The 15,611-nt window shown below is 43.8% G+C and overlaps 1 protein-coding gene across 5 annotated transcripts in view; it reads left to right on the top strand.

Annotated features, from left to right (window-relative positions):
- diaph2 (diaphanous-related formin 2) overlaps positions 1–15,611 on the top strand; it is a 389,710-nt gene that overhangs the window by 273,755 nt on the left and 100,344 nt on the right. For all 5 annotated transcript variants that reach the window (XM_056440255.1, XM_056440252.1, XM_056440251.1 and 2 more), the window contains one exon: positions 4,287–4,411. In XM_056440255.1, coding sequence (XP_056296230.1) covers positions 4,287–4,411 — 125 coding nt within the window. The remainder of the gene's footprint in view (positions 1–4,286; positions 4,412–15,611) is intronic.

Raw genomic sequence — 15,611 nt, 5'->3', positions numbered from 1 at the left:
AGGAGGTCTGATGAAAAGATAACAAGCTCGGGCCAGATTACTTCTTCAAGGCTCTGAAAGGTTTTAACATCTATACTCTCTGGAGCTTGAAAGACCTTTTACCTATATAGTGCTGATATGATCAATGCCACACTCTGGCTGCCAAACAGACTTAATTCAACTGAAGATAAATAGTGTCCACCTGAGGACGAATTGTCATGACTTTGGTGATTATAATCTGAATGTGAATGTTTTCAGCGCTTTGGTTTCTGACCAAATGATGACATTAGCATGGAGCTGAAAGTACCGCAGTGCCAGCGTTGGCATCTGAGCAGTTAGCAGGTCGCTGTCCTTACTTTGGGTTCTCCCATTAACTTCTTAACCCTTGTGTTGCCTTAGGGTCATTTTGACCCGAATCAATATTACACCCTCCCCCCGCCTTTGGGTCATTTTGACCCGATTCAATGTTTCACCCTCCTGTTACCTTTATATTTACTAACATATTTTACCCTTTGGGTTCAATTTGATGCCAGCAATTAAAACCTCCAGAAAATTATTATAATTAATATTGTTTTCCAAGTTTAAGTGTGAGCCACTTTATGTTTGTTTGTTGACTACCGAAAGAACACCGACATTAAACATTGAATGGGGTCAAATTAATCCTAAGGCGGGGGGAGGGTGTAATATTGATTCTGGTCAAAATGACCCTAAGGCAACACAAGGGTTAAGCAGCTTTTGTCTTGATTATGAAGGTAATTATGGCATAAATGTCCAATGGTCAATCTAGGTCCTAATTCAACTTTACCCACGTCTCCACCAATAGTAGTGTTACAATATAACGTCCATGTGGAACAAAACACTTTTTTTGATGTGGTCCACCAACATGTTTATTTCATGTTTACGTTTTTATCAGATTTCTTCATAGGCTATAATGAAAAGATGATTACATATAAAATGTGGACATACTATGGGAGCCTTAACTTCCTCTTGTTTCCATCTGGGAAACAGCTGGAAAAAAAGAAAAGTTTGCCCGGATTGCTTTCCTCAACTTTTTCTTAGAACCTGTTTTACAGGTGGAACGGCCGTTGAAAGATTATCCCTGTAAATCCTCTTTCACATGCTCATAAACACAGGGGAGAAAACTGTTTATATCAGTCTTAGAAACTGTATCACCAGATAATTTATGTTTTCCTGCACTTGCCGCTCAGGGCTTCTGTCTTTATTTATACGCGTCTTCTGTGTCTGTTTGCCTTTCTCTCACGCTCATCTGCCTTTCTACACACCCACAAACATACACTTATTTGGCTAAAGTGATGAATGAATTCACGAACGACCTTCTACTTTAGTTTTATGTTGCATTTGTCTTTGTTTTCACAAGTGTGTAGATTATTTAAAACTTGATCTTTTATTCTGCGTTGGCAGCAACACTCAAAATAAATCTGTATTTCCTTTGTAACCTTTGGTGGCATTGCAAGAGCAGAGGATGATAGATTGGTATTATTTGTCTATAAATCAAAATGAAAATTGCCCCCTTCTACAAATGACTGAATATAAAGTTGACATATTCACATTATAGCAGTTGATTTGGTATTGTGAGCTACACAGTATTTTTCCCTGGCAGATTATTAGAAGGAAAGCTTAATGAATTATACTTTGTCTGTCTTTTGTTCATGGGAATGAATAATGCATCGATGGCCAGCATTACGGAGCTCATGTCCATAACTGAAAGATATTGACCACAGATGAGCTTTTATATGTTGTCTGTTATTCACACACGTTTTGTTCTTGTCCTCCAAACTGTTTTCGTCTTACTTGTCCTCCTTTGTGTCCCCCATGCATCACTCAACCTCTGCAGTTATTCATTTTTGCTTGACAAGAACACAAACAAAAGTTTAGAAGAAGAAATGACAGTACTAGCTGGTTTAGAAACCTGAAGATCGATTTGTGTGGTGTCATTGAAAGATACTGCCAGGCCTTGTGGTCATTAGTATAATGTTACATGTTAAGATTGTTTTGTTTGAAGACCAACGTATTATTAATATGTCAGTTTGTCGTTCCCATGTCAACAAATGTTGTCGTATTTGCTGTATTGTAGTCCCATCCCATAAATGGCTCCCCTGGAACACCATCGTAGTTTCTTTGGCTGCCGTGAACAGTGTTAGCGACTAAATATAACCAACATACTATGACTCATGCCACAAGCAACTATCCAAAGCCACAGTGAGTGCAGAAGACCTTTCTCTCGCTCAATACATGGCTTTGAATGTCATTGTTTCGACTCTTACATCCATCTGTCCACCTATCATGACGTCTTTTTGCCATTACTGAGTCTGAGACCATCGTGACAGGAGCATGTGGATCTCAGAGGCCCTATCAGTGGAGGAACAGGCCGATAGTGTGGCTTCTCACTGTGATCCCCAGGAGCCAGTTCTGTTAGATTTGAGGAGGAGGGACTGTGTCCGCTAGCTCTAAAGTCTAATAATGACAGTGACCTCACCCCTTACTGTTATTGGATTTTTTTTTTAGACTGATTCCAACTGGCAGTTTGTGTGCATCTGTGAATGTGTGCTCTCCAGTGGGAATGCTCTTTAAACACCTTTGTATTCACGGTGAAGGTTGTTTCAGTGTGCCGGGGGTGCGTGTCCACAATCGTGTCATTTAATCTTATTGTCGGGGAATAAAGCAAAGCTAAGCTATGGAATTGATGTAAAGCAAGACCAGGTTGACCCGTATGTCATTGATGCCATATCTCTTGACAGCTTGTCCATTACCCGACTCCCTCAGCACTTCAATTACAGTCTTGTTGATGGGCTAACCTTGCAGGTGGGGGACGAGTGTAGGATGAATGGCAGACGTTGGTGAAGAAGTTGTGCTTTTTGAGCCTTATTTTGGTTTTCAATTAGTGTCTGCAGTAAACCACAATGACCAGCTGTGCAATAGGATGGACCTTTGTCTGAGTGCATGATACACAATTCCATCTTGTGATGATTGATAATGGTCAGATATTCATCTTTTTTTTTTACTCACATATATATAGTTCCGTAGACACCAGGGATTTCAAATACAAGTCGAAGCCAGATCCCTCATCTCTATCACTGATCAATGGACTACATCATTCATCCAAGAGGGCCTGTTTATGTTTTTATTATTTTTAATTTGTACTTCTGCCAAGAAAGTTTTACATGTGATTGTCTCCACCCATCTGTTTGCTTATCTGTCTGTTTTACACCAACATGTTGGAACTCAAGAATGGACTGGGATTGAATGTTTCTTTGCATATTAACAATCTCAGGAGGAAGAATCTCATTGGTTCCGGGACCCTGTAACCTTTCCTCTTGTTCAGGCCCAAACTTCAAGTTTCAGATGAATGTAGCTTCCAGGTTAGGAAGAGTTCCTCAAAGAGGAAAATAAACCCTCTAAAAGCATAATGTTGGCTTTGCACGTAAGGCTTAACAAAATAGTTTTGTCAGTGATCTGCCCTCTTTAATATCGTGTTTGTCTTGTTTTGGGCCTGAAACGCCAACAGATTTAGTTGTAAAAGAATATCAAAAGCAATATAAATAAAAAATACAATACGTTTGATGAAATATAATAAATCTTTTTAATACATTAATCAAAACACAAGATCTTCAAATCAAGTACTCTATTTACTAAATTCCGTATCTAAGTTAATTGAAGTATTGCCTGCGATATATGAAATGTAAGTTGGTAATATGAATATATTTATATTTACATCTTGAATTAGATCAAGGAAAATGTTTTCGAAATTTCTGACTTCTGCATATAACTTTTAATTGAAAATGTTGTTGTTTCCGTCACTCGTTGTTTTGAAAGACCTATATACAGTATGAGTATGTGTGTGTGTGTGTGTGTGTGTGTGTGTGTGTGTGTGTGTGTGTCAATAAGACTAAACCCTGAACAGCAACCGAAAGCATGGTACTGCATCCATGCTCCTGTCCCGTCTGATCCCCTAAGACACTGCTCACTGTTTGAAGTCTCCACTTGAAAGGTCTGATGTGAATACTGTGGATTCCAAAGCAACTCTGCAAGCAGTGATTACGGACTGATTAATGAGCCGTATGCACACTGTACAGACACCTTCTTACACATGCCTGCTTTCCAGGCCACACACAAATGGACAATGCAGGAGTCAGTATGTCACAGCATTTAGTCTGACTCAGTCATAGGTTCAACAAGGCTTCCATGTTTTGTTTTGGACATGCCCCGTTCCTGGAAACCTGTCAATGAGCTCAGTGTGTCTTAGTTGTGGTTAACTTATGATGTGTATTTCCTTTATTTTTTCCCAGTGCCGGCTGAGCTCTTGAACAGCAGTTTGAGCACCATGGAACGGCACATCCAGAGGCTTGAGAACGACATCAAGAACTTCCCCAAGACGGATGACCAAAAAGATAAGTTTGTGGAGAAGATGATGATATCCTTTTTTATGGTAGTCATACCATGAATAGTTTTAGACTTAGAATCGCTCCACGAAAGCACACGTGTGCTGGCGTGTTAAGGCATTGTATGCATCATTTTGTGGACAGCAGCGGCAAACGAGCATGCTGTTTGTGTTCTACCTGGCAGTGGTAAGCAGTTTGAGTCACTTGGTGTGATAGGTGGCACCCGAGGGAATGTAGCGAATGGATCTGGCTGCCTTGCGATGAGATGTTGATCCGATCTCCCCCTTCTCTCCTCCCTATGTCCCAAAAGTGAAATCCTGCCCGTGGCTATTTTTACCGCACTCTGCCACCGCTGCCTGTCCTCTGGGAGACTCTAATAGGGGCTCTAGCCCCTCATGCCAACTTAGCGCCTATCCCTGATTTCATCTCCTGACCGGCCACGAGTCTCTCCACACAACCGTCCATGCACTATCTCTGGTGGCACCTCGCCTGTTTCGATAACAAAGTGTTTCACTTAAAGCCAAGCGTCTCTGCTCTCAAATTGAATTAGCCATGTCTCTGCACTTTCTTGAATGCCCTTTCTGTGAGGAAAGGTCCTCACTCTATATGTTTGATCAATGGTGGAAATCAAGTTTGTTGTCAAGACCCTCCGCTAGGGTGGAACACAGTAAAGCAGTCAGCAGTGTCTTCTTTGCTTGTCTCTGGCATTATTAAGAAAAGAAAGTATTACTTTGGTAATTTAGAAATCGAGTAGGTGTATCCACATGTTAGACGCCCTCACGTATTATGGAATTTTTGCTTCCTTTTAATCAAAGATTTATTAAGGCTGAGGTTGCACATTGGGTGGTTTAAGAGTAACAGCCTCCTAACACATTAACAATCTGCTCCCAGTCAAAGAAGGGCACTTAAATGTGTGTAATTAAGAAAAAACTGAAGCAGAGACCTCCCTGGCGGCGGCTCGGAGGCAGAGCAGGCAGGCAAGAAAGCTACTCTGCTCCCCAATGTCAGTATTGATTCCCAGGCTCCTCCGAGAACTAGAGGCTTGAGCGAGAGGAAATGGAGAAGTAAAGATATACTGCAGCACGGCGCTCCCTCACTGTCTGGAGTTCCTCCCCAGAGAGTGAGAGAGAAGCTGGCTGTCCGTGACCTGAAACAGCCCACTTCCTCCCCCTTTCCCTCCAACTTTCTCCCTCTTTCGCCCCATCCCACCTGATCAAGTGTTGGTGCTGGGAAGGAGGCTTAATATGATTAAATGAGATCTATTTTGGTTACTGCCTTATTTAAATAATCCACAAGTAGGAAAGCACTGAGAAGCATATATATTTAATTCTCCATCTGCGCTGTTGTCCACTTTGGAGTTTTTTTTAATGACTAGTTGTTTCCCATCCCTTGATTTTTTTCGTGTAGCAGAATGAATTTAATTCAATTCAATTCAGTTTATTTGTGTAGCCCATTTTTACAAATTACAAATTTGACTTCGAGTGCTTGACAATCGTTTGTTCTCCCTATACAGTGTTTTATCTGCATTTCATCTCCTGTTTATAATCTGGTGAAATAATTACATAATAATGTCATCATAACAAGGTTTGCTTCTACTCTGTGCTAGTGAATATTCTGGTCCCATGTAGTATAAAACAGTTTTATTTTCCATCCAAGTTGTCTTTGTCTTGATGGTCATAATGCATAATAATAGGACTTTAGAAGTCTGCAATAACATTTTCCCCAGTGCCTTTGGAGCAGCTATGTGTCTGTTTGTTATTCCAGGACATTTGTGTTTGTGTATATATATATTTACAAGTGTGTGTCTCAACTTAACCCACTTTTCTGAAGTCTGTCACCAAGGACAATATTTCTACTGCCTTAAACTTCCCAAGACATTCAATTTCGGGCTGTTTTCGTGCAAGAGATAGAAAGCGCAGCCGGTGCTTTATTTGCTGAGGTTTTCAGTACCAGTGTTTGCAATGAGCTTAGGTAGCACTCTAATCTGTGTTGCACAGCAAAGTGTTGGAACAATGACAGTGTGAAATACAGTGCTGTATATGTGTGGTTGACATTTCCTTTGGTACACATAAGATAGCAAAGTCAAGGTAATCATACCTCTTTAAACTTTTCCCTGGGATTAAAAAATGGATATTGGTTCCTTGAAGTATGACAGATGGAAGAACAACAACAGCTAAAAGTCATGCATTTGATGCTTGAGCAACACTGAAAAAGTTAAGTGAAGCACTGTGATGAATGAGTCAGTCAGTCAGTCTATCTGTGTGTGCACGCTTGTGTGTGTGTGTGTGTGTGTGTGTGTGTGTGTGTGTGTGTGTGTGTGTGTGTGTGTGTGTGTGGAAAGGGAAGAAAGAGTAATTTACAGTGCATGTGTCAATGAGTGCATGCACCTCTATTTCACTGTGACTCCTGTGAGTTTTTTGCCTGAGATTAATTTCAGGAGGCCATGGTCACTGCAGGGTATTTTAAATGTAATATGTGCCCCAAAGCAGCATAGTTTTAATTAAACCTTCAACAATAAATTATGTTTTGTCTTTGCCCGACCACGCATGATTAGTGTTCCTAATTTGTTTAGGCTTCAGAATTTTCAAGTTCTTGCCCATTAAAAACTCAGATTTATGTCTGGCACAAACAATATGTGAAAATCTGTCATCTTTAACAGTCATGTGATGTGTTTACCTTTCAGACAAAATTGTTCAACGAAATAATATCACAAGAACTGTGCAGCAGCAGATCAGGAGCAGTTAGGAAATATTAAAATATAGAAATATAAGAGAAGAAGATACAGAAAGAAAGAAGTTTGGAATGAAAGGAAGAAAGTGGTGAAGAGCTTAGTGGAAGCACTTCATTTGGCTTTATTGATACATTTTTCTCTTTCCATTACTGGAATGTATGCAAATGACTGAATGGGGTGTTTGTTCAGCAGTTTAGTGATCTCTATCTGTCACAAGTAATGGGAGCCCACAAAGGCTGTAGAGTTGAGGCACAAACCCCCAGAGAGCCCTATTTCACCAGAGAGGCTATGGCTATCTCACACACACACACACACACACACACACACACACACACACACACACACAGAGTTCCTGCTGGATATGATAGAGTAGCCCCGGGGGCTTAGAGCAGGACTCTGCATACTGGAATATTAATAGCAGAGAGGTGGCTTGATGGGGATGATGAGAGACCGGACTGAATCTTGGGTGCCTGGACATGTCCAATGCATCTGCCCCCACTGTACTCAATGCCTTAACCCAACCCACTGATATTTCGCTTAACCTTTTATTTCCCAGTAGGCCAGAGTCAGATCGCATCATTCTCTCTAATTCCCATACATTAAGTGACAATGAGCTGTCTTCTGGGGCCAGCTTCATGAGGAGATGTTAGTCTTAATTTAGTCTCCCAGCATAGTTGAATGCAAGTAGGACAGTTTCACACAAATCAAACCTTATCCTGGGTGTTAGCCACCCTATTTCCTCTTGCTAACAACATATCTAAGAGTTGAGGTTCAGTGACACCTGCTGACATGAAAAGAGGAACTATATTGTGATTTGTGGATGCTAGCCGCTTTTGTTGCATTATTAAAATGTTCCTGTAGATCTTTTCTTTTTGAGTACTTTTCATTGATTTTACAAATTTGTTATATACAGTATATTTTTAATCAAATTTGATGCTGCTATTTGTTCTTTAAAATTTTTCTAAATATGTATTTGTTTTGTGCCCTCTGCATGTATGTAGTATGGTTACACAGGCATTGAATCCTACCCAGTAAAATAATGAACGATTCAACAGCTTCCAGGACGAGTGAACGAGTGGCTTGAAGCCATTGTTCACGATGAGCTTAGATATGAGCTTAGATATGTATCTAAAGTATATTTGTTAAATCCCAATACAGTCCTGGTGTGTATTTGGGAAACCATCTTCTTACCCAAGAGGGAGGGGAATAATTCCAACTCCGAGCAAGTCGATCATATTGACGTCTTCCTTGACAATTTCCTGCCGCAGCAGTTCAAGCAGCAATACAGATTCACTGTACTTACCTGTTGATGAATGTGGAGCCTCAAGTCCTGTGAGCCTACATAGCTCACACACATTCCAGTGCCAGCTTCTCACACCAACCTTGTGTCTGCCCACACAGGGTCAGCCCAGACACACTTTCCCCAGTCCCGGGGCGAGCCCATACTACCACCAAACCACCTCCTTGGCCTAACAATCGAAGATGCATTTTTAAATGTACAAGCTTGTTTGTGTTCTCAGATACCTCAGCCTGATTTAGTTGACACATCAAAGAAAGAGATCCAGCACAATGTGTTTGTGGATGGCCTTTGTCCAACAGCAATAACTGTAGACCATGTTGGCTCGAGGCTGGGTTTGTGTACAGGTGTACACAGCATTCTCTTGTTTCGGCACTAGGCACTTAAGGTTAAATAAATGGTTGTTAGGGAAAGAATTGTTCTATTTAGCAGGCTGCTGAGTTTAAACTGTGAAAAACATCCCCTGCTTCTGGCTTGTTTTGTCTGGAGAAGCACAGTGCTGTTCAAAGAAGTTATTCTTCTTTTCATACCTTCATGTGGTTGCATGAGAGGTAGGCCTAAATCGGATTATTTACAGAATGTTCATGTTTATTTCTGAATGATTGTAAATGAGAGAACTGGGTTAAATCATGCTAGTAGCACTTTCAGTTGCACATAATAATGTGTAAAGCACAAGTACACGAACACCCACCACCTTGCCACACACAAGATGTCTTTCTTAATCTTTTCCGTTTGTTTGTTGTTCTTTTACTTACTTTACTTCTCTTTTTCTTTTTCTTTACTCTTTTTCGTTACTTTTACGATAGTTTCAAAAGTCCACAACATGATACTGGCCAGATATGGCGAGACCGTCGTTGAGTGCGGCTTTGAGCTTGGCGCGGCGCTCTTCTGTCGTGGCTGCTGTGCGCGCTGGAGGAGGCTCTGTGAGCTTCTGGAGGAGGCGGACGGGCAGCTGTGGAGCGCTGGAAGGGGGCTACTGCTCGAATACAAACCCTCGAGGCATAGGATTGAGGAGATAAAGGCGGTTTGGGCCGTAAGAAGGGAGAGGCTGGTGAGGCGGTAATGATGAGAGAGATCTTCGATCTTGATGAGGCGGGTGGTCTTGAGGCGACGCTGATCAGCCGGAGCGCGGACTCAGCTTGGCAGACTATCCTTCACCCGAGGCCGGAACTCAGCGGCCTTCACTGAGGCGCCGCGGGATGGGGGCACAGAGCGCTCTGGATGAATCCGCGGATCCGCCATCGTGAAGGATGGACATAAGCGCGGATTGGGCCGTTGTGGTGTGGGGATGGCTGGTGGCGTGGGGAGTTCCGTGCGCGCCGTGGGGATGCGTGGTATTGTATTGCGCGGTTGTTCACGTCCGCCATTGGTCCGTGAGGGAAGCTGGTGGACACCATCCACCCCTGTGTGTCTGGCGGCTCCACATCGGTGTTGGAGCTGCTGAATCTCACACCCTGCTCTTCCCCACACTGCATCTGAAAAAGCTCACAAAGATTCTGCAATGCCATGAACTGCACAAACGACTTCAATACCACTGCTGCAGAAGGAAGCTATAAAACTCCCCGCATAATACACTGCCCACAACCTCGACAGGCTGATCTGTGCCTTACCCCGGCTGGGTCTGATCATGAAAGGGTCCTGCTGACAGGTAGGGAGGTCTGCTGGTGAAAGCTGGAGGTGGTGAAGGACTACAGAGTGACGCGGCTGACTGGACTGGGATGGGGGACTGGGGGTGCACAGGCTCTGGATGACCTGTGTGAACCGGCTGCATGGGCAGGAGGACTACATCAGCCGTGACAGACACACACCACACACACTTCTGACGACATCACCCCCATCAACAGCGGGATCTCACCAGGGACCCACCTTCTTAAGCTGACTGCTGCTGCTTCTGGAACAAGGAAGGATGAGCTGCTGAGGACCTGCCAGAGCAAAAAAGCTTGCAGGTCAGGAGGCAGAAGAGGAGCTGGAAGCTGGAGGCTGCACCAGTGAAAGAGCCAAAGGGGAGGGTGACTCAGGCTGAAGGAGGCCAGGGGCCACTCAAACTGAGGAGAGCACAAGGGGCTAGGTCTGGCAGAGGGGCAGAGCTTGGAAGTTGTTAGGAAGCAGGTTTTTGGATCTCCCCTCCGAATCACCACCGGCTCCTCTCTCCTCCCCACCTCCCCCCTCTGGGCTGCACATCGTCCCCTCCTCCAGCCACATCTCCTCCCCTCCCTCCCCCCTCTCTCTGCCTCAGGGACCACTCGAGACCTCACTGACCGCACCAAAGGGCGTGAGCTGGGAACCTGCTCAGAGATGAAGACACCAGGTGAGAGAGCTGAGGGCCTGCTGGCCGGTCCCTGCCCAGTCCTCTTCAACCTCAGCCCTCCCTCAGCCTGATCCCTGTCACCCAAAGCGTGCCTGGAAGTCCCTCGTCGTCGAAAGTCATGCCCTGGAAGTCACTGGCCAGCTGGTCCCAGTCTCACGCACCACCCGAAGACCTCCCAGATGATGCTGGAAGCTGCTGGGCTCTCCCCGGCGCCCTCCGTGCGCATCATTGCTTGACCTGCTGGACTTGCTCACCAGCGATTTGGTGGGCGGCGTCAAAAGTCCGTTGCCAGCGCCTCTGCATGACCCTAGCATCACCTGCCTGCTGGTTGGATCTCAGTCAGTGTCTCTGAGTGCCTTCTCTCACCACTTCTCCACTGCATTTAACACCATGCAGAGTCTGCTGCTGAGTGTGAAGTTGAGTGGTGGCAGTGGATCACTCGTCCACCATCTCCAGACCACAGTTTGTCCACAACGGGTCAGGTGTCAGGTGTGGTGTCAGGCTGAGCGTTGTGGTGATGCCACAGGTCCACCTGAACTGTTTCCTCACTCCCCTCCCCACCCACCACTTCCTGTACCTTGGTACACAGAGTCCTTCAGTCATGCTCTGTACATTCTGCAGTGGTGGGTCTCTGATGATTCTGCAGTGGGAGGAGGGGAGGGAGGGCAGGAGTGGTGTTCAGTGCAGTGTGAGTGACTTTGTACCTGCGGCTGAGCGTGGCCAAGACCAGAGAGATGGTGGTGGACTTCTGGTGGTGAGCTGAAGGAGGACACCTGGCTACCTCTGAGTGGAGGTGGAGCGGTGGAGGGTGGTGGTGGTGGAGGGCGTGGTGGTACCTGGCGTAACTCGACTGCACTGGACAAACAACATCGGCGCACCAACGCTGTGTACAAGAGGATGAGTCGACTCTTTGCCTGAAAGCGATCCTGCAGGCCTTCAGCGTGTGCAGCAAGATACCAGTCTACCAGGTAGTTGCCGCCAGCTGCACTTGTGCTCTGGGCTGGGGGGCCAGCGCCGGGCGATGAACAGCCATCTTAACAAACGGGTTGGTCGGCTGGCTCCATGGCTGCTGCCATTTACAACTGCCAGCTGGAACAGGTGGAAGATGTGGTGGCTGGAAGGCATATTGGACAGCGGTGGACCCGGACCACCACTTCCACCACTCCCTAGAGGGTCAGTACTACTTTCTTCCAGCGTCTCCCTCGCTCCGCCACACAGAGAGAGATACAGGAGTGACACGGGTGGCGGGCTCTACTACAGTTCACCTCCCTCTTGATCACCCACTAACCCCCCTTATTTTTTTTTTTTTTTTTTTTTTCTTGTGTGTTGCTGCTACTGACTCGACAAATTTCCCCTTGGGGATTAATAAAGTATATATCTATCTATCTATCTAATCACCACCTTCCTTTAAGCCCCAGCCCCCAACCCACAACGCAGTATTTTCCTTTGCTAATGAAATTTACTGTGAGGCCAATTAACTGAAGCACAGATAAACCACATAGCCTTTTAATTATCAAAAATCTGAAGAAACCAGTGTAAATAAGTTAAGGTGCATAAAGCAGACTATTTGGCTGCATGAATACTGTGTCTGTATCTCTCCCCTCAATTTAAATGTCCATCCTCGTATAAAGCGACAGAACAACACATATTCATCTTTCTTTCATGTTGCATTTTAATTAACACATTTTTAATAGTTGCCTGTCTAAAAAAACAACCAAAAAAACACATTTGCTAAAACTCAAATGATATTTTTAATTATGTTTTTGCAAAGAAATAGCCCAACAAGTAAATACAAAAAAAGGGTTTTTGATTATGCTGCTGTCTTCTGTCCTTTTGCATTTTTGAGCCAATACTGTCGTATTACCTTTGATGACAATTATAGAAAGCACCACATTTATATGGACTTGAGTAAGGCATGTACTGGCATTAATGCAGACTTCTTGCAGAGTCCATTAAATGTACTTTCCAAAGCACAAACGCTATGACCAACATGTGTATTTACAGCTTGAGAAACCTTCGCTAACCCACCGTACTCAGTATGAACTATTACACAGTAAGCTGCGATTCATACAGTACAACACCCTCACTTTTTTTTTTTTTTATAACTTTTTATTTTGCATTTTCCACAACCAGATTATTCCTTGACATCTAGAGAAAAAAAACTCACTTTTCCATTGCAGGATACAGGTTACACTTGTTTACTCATGTCAGTTAGCTTTCTCGTTATGGCTACACTAATATTTATTTTCAATTTTGCTGAAATGATTTATTAATATAATCTAAAAGGGACAGACAAAGGAAAATCCCCACATTTAAGGAGGTGGAACCATCTAAAGTTTGTCAGTTATGTTTTAAAATTATTTATTTTAATTAAATAATGAATTTATTATTAAATGTGTGGTCAGTCAATGAATTACCAATCGTTTCAGCTCTACAAATCATTGTGTAAAATATTATTCCACAAATCAGGTAGAACTAAATGAACAGATCCCCGAACCTTATCTTTGGATTTAAATGTATTGCTTTACAACCTCTTGACACTTTAGGGCAACTATATGAATAGAACATATTGAATTGCAGCTCCAGCTCATAATGCCGCTGCACATGACATCCCATATTCAAACTAGAACTCTTCACACATATCTTTGAATTTGGCTCAGACAGCTCTGCCTCTTAGAGCAGAATTATATATGAGACATCAGCCATGTATCAAAGTCTAATGAACCCCCTCCAAAAAAATATATTTATATATTTCACAGAATACATGTATTGTACAAAAAAAGTATAACGTTTCCATCACCTTGTCTGTCGGGCGTCATGTTCACCCCCAGACAGAAGACCATATTGGTGCCCTCTGGTCATATGAGTGAATTCCCTAGAAGTTTCCCAATCAGTATCTTGTTAGGCTGTGACACTCGGCCATGTGGCAGCTCCATTAACCAGTAGAGTAAGCTTGCTGACAAGCTGCCTGGACTAGAGCTCCCAGAGGCAGGAGGGGGTGTGCTGTTGGAGTGCAGGAGGTACACCAATGATGTACACTGGATCTAGCCCTTTGCTTCTGAGTGAACAACTGTCATATTCCACTTATAAAGCCTCCATGCCCTGCCAGTCTTGAAGGGTGTCCTTTGGGATCCAGTGGGTCCTGTCGGGATCCAGGGCTGCTCCCCAGCAATCGAAAACTCCTGCTTACACACACCGTCTGCATTCATTCGTATACTTCCTGTGTACGGTTGGTATACAGTATACAGGAGAGGAGCCAATGTATGTAACAGGCTATAGTGTTTTAAATAGGAAATTATTATGTTAATCTCTTTTATCTCCATGTCTCCATGTGTTGCTCTGCTGCTTCGTCCCTGTGGGCCCAGGTCTCCACTGATTATTTCTGCTCGACAGAAAGTCGGGCTAAGGACCCAGTGGCTGCAGCAACAATCTGCACCTCATTACTTCCCCAAAAGACCTAAGCTTAGTGCAGGGTAACAGACAGAAGCCCAGCCGCCCTCATTTGTCATGGGCTCCTGGGTTTGATGCAAAGCCCCCCTTGAGCACTTGTTGCTGAGCTCTAATCCTGCAGTAGACACCATCCACGCTTCTCTGCTTAGCCATCCCCACTCTCCACCGTCATGGCTCATGATTTCACTTTCATTTGATGTTTTAATGAAATCCCTGAATCTCAGTTGAATGGCAGGCCTATTGTTGGCAAATTATTCTATCAAATGCAAGTGGAAGGGAAACGTGACTCGAGTTATTTGTCTCGTGAATATGAGCCATCAAGCATTTAGGGTTTTTTTCAGCATCGGAATCCACAATAGAAGATGGTTGGAGTTGAACAACTTAGGTTGACTCACAGGAAAAAAGCATCCCCACCAAATGGCTAGGGCTGCAATTAACGATTATTTTCCTAGTCGACTAATCTATCAACTATTTTTTCGATAAGTGGACTAATCTAATGACTATTTCCCATAACAAATTTAAAAAATGTAAAAAAGCTGAAGCGAGTGGCACTTGCCTGTTGAGTGCTTGGTAGCCCCGCCCCCTTGCAGTCAGTGCGTGCTGTTCCAATGCGCGGAACAGTGCTGATACTATTGCACCTGTCCATCCTGGAGAGGGATCCTCCTCTGTTGCTCTCCTGAAGGTTTCTTCCATTTCTTCCCCCTGAAGGGTTATTTGGGAGTTTTTCCTGATCCGATGTGAGGTTTTGGGACAGGGATGTCTATGTGTACAGATTGTAAAGCACTCCGAGACAAATTTGTAATTCGTGAAATTGGGCTATACAAATAAACTGAATTGAATTGAATTGAATGAAAAAGTTATCCGGACGTTAAAAACGATATGATAGACGTAGCGGGCTGAGATTCAAGCTAACACTAAACCCCCAATGAAGACGCTGACATCTTAACGCTGATTGGCCAAGACTCGACACAAAGATATTTTATTGCGAAGGTGACCACATCACATTTTCTCCATGTCTCACTCCAATATCATAAGCGTCGGCCAGCGTCAAAAATACCCGTCAACGATTTTTAGACTAATCGTTGCAGCCCTGCAAATGGCACAACGAGGGCTGTTTTCATGTGCTTAATAGTCCACTGTGTTATCCATTCAGGTAATTGTTAAATGAGTTGAAATTTCCTTAAAGCTAGTAGATAGTGTACAGAGCACATATTTATATAATGACTGAGATTTATTCGTGTATAGTCCTCGTAGCACCATTTGTTGTCCCTTACTGCAAATAATTGCGATGGGCCAGCACCCAAACGGCTGGGAAAAGCTCCTTAATAAAAAGGCCTGAGTATCATTAGCTGAAGTTGCTGTGCACGCCAGTTGAAAGCCTCTCCGAAATGTAAATCAAACTAACGCCCAAACACTTCCTCTCCTCTCCTAGTAATGTTATTCTTT

The sequence above is a fragment of the Pseudoliparis swirei genome, chromosome 19 (genome assembly GCF_029220125.1).
Source record: "Pseudoliparis swirei isolate HS2019 ecotype Mariana Trench chromosome 19, NWPU_hadal_v1, whole genome shotgun sequence".
Taxonomy (NCBI): domain Eukaryota; kingdom Metazoa; phylum Chordata; class Actinopteri; order Perciformes; family Liparidae; genus Pseudoliparis; species Pseudoliparis swirei.
The sequence above is the reverse complement of the archived record's forward strand: the minus strand, read 5'-3'. Positions and strand labels throughout refer to the sequence as shown.